Raw genomic sequence first — 4,846 nt, 5'->3', positions numbered from 1 at the left:
GGGGGGGGTAAAAAAAAAACAAAACCAGAAGCAGCTTCCCCACTGCCAAACGTCCCCAAATCATGCAGCAACAGGGCAAAGCAGGGACTTAAGGTTAGAAAGGAGGAGGTGGTGGTGGCTGGGGGGGGTCAGGGCACAGGGACTTGTTGAGCAGGAAGGGGAAGAAAGAAGGCTGGAGCCCCATGGGGCAGCCTAGGCTCTCAGGCCAAATCCAGTGAACTGCTTCTCTGGGCTCAAACTGCCTGGCTCTGGCACGGGATCCAGGTAGCTGTCCCAGCCAGCATGAACAAGCAGAGCCCCCAGATGCCCACCAGCCCCACTGCTGCCCCACGCCTGGCCAAGCGCTCACCTCGCCAGCACCCGGCATCCTCAGTGATTCACCGTGATGCCCAGCTTGATTTTCTCTTCGTTTTCTACATCGTAGACACCCCTCTTGTGACACCTGTGAGGCCAAGCGAAGAGATGCTCAGAGTATGAAGTCCCTGCCATCCTCCCCTGCATGTAGTCTTCCCGGGGATGCAGATCTGATGGCTCAGTGCTGTTGCACTCACCTGAGCATCAGCAGGGCTGCGATGATGACGAGACACAGGGAAGACAGGACGACAGCAACAACGGCCAGTGCTGTGGTGTGGTCGTACACGCTGGGGGGATGCTCCACAGGCAGCGAGAGGCCGTGGCATCTCTCTCCATGATATCCTGGCTGGCATCTGGGCAAGAAGAAAAGTCTTAAAGGTTGGTGGTGACTGAGCACAGAAGGTCATTGGGTTTCCTCACACCCCCGTGGAAAGGAATTGCCTCTTTGCTCAGCCTTAGCCAGCACCCTGCCCATTCCCCTTTGTCCCCCTCCCCTGAGCTGGGAGGTCTGGTGTCACCATCACCTCCCTGGTACTGGTAAATTAAGTTTCTCCTGCCCCAAGCACCAAGTGAGGACTCCCTGCAGGGACCAGTTGAGCTCCCTGCAGTAGAAAACACCAGGCTCTGTGCTCTTCCCACTTGTTCCCAGGCAGAGCCAAGCTGCCCAGAGCACCTCTGGAAGTGGGAAATCGCACACAAGGGAGCAGAGAGGCAGCTGGACTGGAGTTCAGTGCTTCTCTCAGTGCAGGACATCCCTGCACACCCTGCCAGCCAGAGAAGTGCCACCTCCCTGCAGACTCAGGTTACTCACGTAACAGAAATAACGCTCCCCAGCAGAGCTGCGAGGCTGAAAATCCTCCCTGTGAGTCAAAGCGCACTGATGCAAGCAGATATATATATCTCTCTCTATATTCAGTGCCACTGACCCTCAAGCTTATCTCCAAGACGCGGTATCAGCCCAGCCATCCTGCCTGGCTCGCAACAACGCCACGCACCAGTGTCACGTCCCAGCCACGGCAGTGAGGCTGGGTACAAGGCAGAGGTGCAGGACCCAGCCTGGCAGCATCCTCACCCCACCCTGCACCCCGGGGGACCAGCCCAAAGAAGTGACAATACAGGAGACCTTACAACACGAGCAGCCAGCCACCAAGAAAGCCACAACTGAGTGACACCAGCCAACATGAGGCATCATTACTGGAGGAGACTGGGGCAGTTGGTCGCTGTTCCTAAAAACCATGATGACTCTGGGGAGATGTCATCCAGGGATGGGCCACCAGGCTGGAGAGCCCCAGCCAGCCCCTGGAACCCTCCTGCTTGCCCATGTCCAAGGTCCTCTCCCAGCCCCAGGAATCTGGGTAGCGCAGGAGGCTGGGCAGGGGGCACCTGGCTGTCCCAGCCCCATGCAAGGGGTCCTGCACCCCACATCACACTGGGTCACCAGCCCAAGCTGAGCCAGCAGAGATCTCCTCCTGCTGGCAGTCCCGAGCCCCCTGTGCAAGGGCCCAACTTCATGACAGCTTCCAGGCAGACAGAAACTAAGCGGTTCAAGGAGTTATGTGGAGCCTGATCCCTGCGGATTGCAGGGTGTGAGATCTTGTGGGCACCATAAGCCAGGGAGCTATTATCTTCCTTGGGCTCCGGGCACAGAGCTGGGTGGCTCAGAGGATTGATAGCAAAGAACAAAGCCTCTTATATATCTGCCAGCTCAACTCCTGCCCACGTCAGCGAGGATCAAATGTGCACCCCTGGCTATTTCCCGTGGTACCAGTGCTGGATCCAGGTGTCCCGGCAGAAGGCAAACTCTTTCTCCTCTGCTTGGCTCATCTAGACACTGCTCTGTACCTGCATCCCAGGGAGGTGGGCAAGGGGGTTTACATAGCCCTGTCCTTCATCAGGGCCAAGGGACAGCTTGGGGGTGGCTTTAGCAGATTGTCCCTAAAGGTGCTGCCTCCAATCTGCCTTGCTGATGGCACAGCAGCAATGCTCCTCCTGCCTGCACCACTACATCCCAACAGCCACGGGAGCCCTGAGCTCTCAGCCAAGGCTGGCAGCAGTGAGGGATGGGGGGACACAGGGTTACAGAGTCAGGATGGGGTCTTGTATACCAGACCTGCAGAAGACCTTGGCTGCAAGACCCCAGCCCTGGCTCACCGTCCTCCAAACCCAAAGGCTGCAGGTCTCTGTGCAGCAGCTCAGCTGGAGCATACCCCCCCACCCCCAACAGGGGATGCTGGGTCTAAGTCCACAAGGGATTTTGGTGGGGGATGGACATTGCTTAAGAAGCACAAGGAAGAGGCCAGACGTGGACGGGGAACATGCACTAAAAATATCTCCTCCACTCTTCCTCTGCCTGGCCTGGAGAATTGAAGGAACCATGACTAAGGCTCCCCCGGCACAGGCACACGCCAGCAACTCACATGCAGGAGGGAGCTCCGAGCTCTCGGATGTATTTGCATTCGCCGTGAATACAGAAATCCTTGTACTTCCGCAGGCACGGGTCTCTCTTCTTCCCCAGGCCTTTGCCTTTTCTTCTTTTATTCCCGTTTCCTTTTTTCTTAGGAGTAACCAGGCCTTGAGGCTTTGACAGGAAAGCAACTGAAAAACAATTTGGGAAGGAGAACACAGCAGTCAGATCACCTCCGTGCATCAGCCTAAGAGAAGGCAGAGCAGCAAACCCCAGGCTGCTGCAGCCAGCTCAGCCCTGGCACTCCTGCAGCCTTTTGTGCGGTGATCTGCCCCCGAGCAGAGGGGGTTTTTTTCCCTTTTTTTTTTTTTTTCCCCAGCTTCTCACAAATATCATGGCCTTTCCAATTCATAAGAACAATTCTCAAGAAAAGAAAGGAGTCAGGGAAGGGGGGCCAGGGGGAACAGAGCTTTATGCATCTCAAATGTTGCTATTATATGCACCAGTTTCCACTGAACACAGAAAATGGCTAACTGCCCCTTTATTTGGCTTTTATTTCCTTGAGGAGCGCAGTCTTTTGTAAGACCCTATTCATGGCTCTGATGGACTCTCCTTCCTGTGGGTACAAGGATGCCTTGCACACCTCCGGAGCAGATTAAGAGAGCAAGCCTGGCTTAATTTTTGTCTTTACAGAGCCAAAGAGATGGCAAGGGCAGCATTCCCATGAATTACAAAAGTATGTTTTAATTGCGCCTCTTGGTGCAAGGCCAGCTCGCTGCTGAGTTGGTGGGAACCAGAGCACTGACCTCCTTGCCTGGACACGGACAGAAACCAGAAAGGTTACTGGAATAGTTTTTAAGACATGCAGATGCCCAAAAAATCAGCCCCCAGCTTGACTTCACAGGATGCCAAGATGCTAGAGAGTGCTCACAGCTCCAAGAGGGACTTAGCTCCCCCCGAACTACGGTGCTTAATAACTTGAGTGAGCCTGGGGAAATATGAACTAAACCCTGAGCTGCTTGGGGAGTAGAGAGTGGCAGAGTCTAACCTGGCGAGTTGTAACCTGCCTAATTCCTTCTCAGCCACTTCCTGACGTAACCAGCGCCTCTCGCGCTGGAGCATGCCGGTTGCACACCTAGCAGTTATTTCATGATTTTAACATTCACACTACGCCTGGAGAAAACTGATACTCCAGGAAACTCTGCGGCTTGGAGAAACCCCCGGATCTGGGTGAGGCCCGCAGCTCTGCCCCAGTCTGGCAGCAGAGGCTGTTCCCTCCCCTGTGGGTTATCTCCTGGCTGCAGCCAGTGGACACACAGTGCTGCTGACCCCCCCCTGAAGCCACCTCCACTGTCACCACCTCTCCTCTTCAAGGCTCTGTCCCTTAGGACAGCCAGGGAAGATTTTTTTAAGATTTTGCTTGGTAAGAAAACTGGTCCAGCCCAGGTGGGCAGGGGGATGCTGCTGCTCTCCCCCTACTCAGACACCCTGGGGGCTGCGGCACAGAGGAAGGTGCCTTCAACACAAAAGGCAGATTTTTCTGACCATAGCTCAGCTCAAGGCATCGAGAAAGCTCCAAGGGGCTGCAGCCTCAGTAACCAAATATCCCCCATCCCCTCAACCTGTCCCGCAGACAAGGGTCATCCCATGCCTGCCAGATTGCTTGCTGTAGGACAAGGTCCCCTCTTCAGGGGGATGGACAGAGGAGCAGGCTGGAGCATCTCCCTCCCAGCAAGAGGGGTAACAGTGTTTCCCAGGGGCTTTGTCCCCTTGGATGCCAGGGGGTCAGCCCTGTTTTGCTTTTTTTTTTTTTTGTCACAGTCTGATAGCATAGCCAGAAAGCAAAGAAAAAACATAGAAAAAAGGGAAGATGAACCCTATGGGGCAGAGCACACTCCTCCTGGTACCAGGTTACTGATCTCACCATGCGATGTGCAAGGCACAGGTACAAGTCACCCCCCTCAGCCCCCCCCATCCCACCCTCCCAAGAGTCCCGGGCACACTCTCTGGTCCCAAGACAGGGGAAAGGAGCCAAGCATGAATGCCCAGCGAGCCTAACAGAGGGATAGTGTCCCCAACGCCCCCGTA

General features: G+C 55.4%; 2 protein-coding genes across 2 annotated transcripts in view; both read right to left on the bottom strand.

Moving 5' to 3' along the window:
• The window catches only part of LOC104167315 (prefoldin subunit 1-like), a 6,303-nt gene extending 5,936 nt beyond the window's left edge, over positions 1 to 367 (bottom strand). The window contains exon 1 of the mRNA XM_009707543.1: positions 350 to 367. Coding sequence (XP_009705845.1) covers positions 350 to 367 — 18 coding nt within the window. The remainder of the gene's footprint in view (positions 1 to 349) is intronic.
• A 2-nt stretch (positions 368 to 369) lies between these two features.
• On the bottom strand, positions 370 to 2,949 carry HBEGF (heparin-binding EGF-like growth factor; the record flags this gene model as incomplete). Its single annotated transcript, XM_009707533.1, has 3 exons — positions 370 to 442; positions 552 to 707; positions 2,772 to 2,949. Coding segments are annotated over 3 exons (407 nt in total), but the record flags the coding sequence as incomplete, so codon positions are not given.
• Between the last annotated feature and the right edge of the window lie 1,897 nt (positions 2,950 to 4,846).

This window comes from Cariama cristata, unplaced genomic scaffold, assembly GCF_000690535.1.
Source record: "Cariama cristata isolate BGI_N322 unplaced genomic scaffold, ASM69053v1 scaffold28970, whole genome shotgun sequence".
Lineage (NCBI taxonomy): Eukaryota > Metazoa > Chordata > Aves > Cariamiformes > Cariamidae > Cariama > Cariama cristata.
Note: the sequence above shows the minus strand (reverse complement) of the source record. Positions and strands in the feature narration are given on the sequence as shown.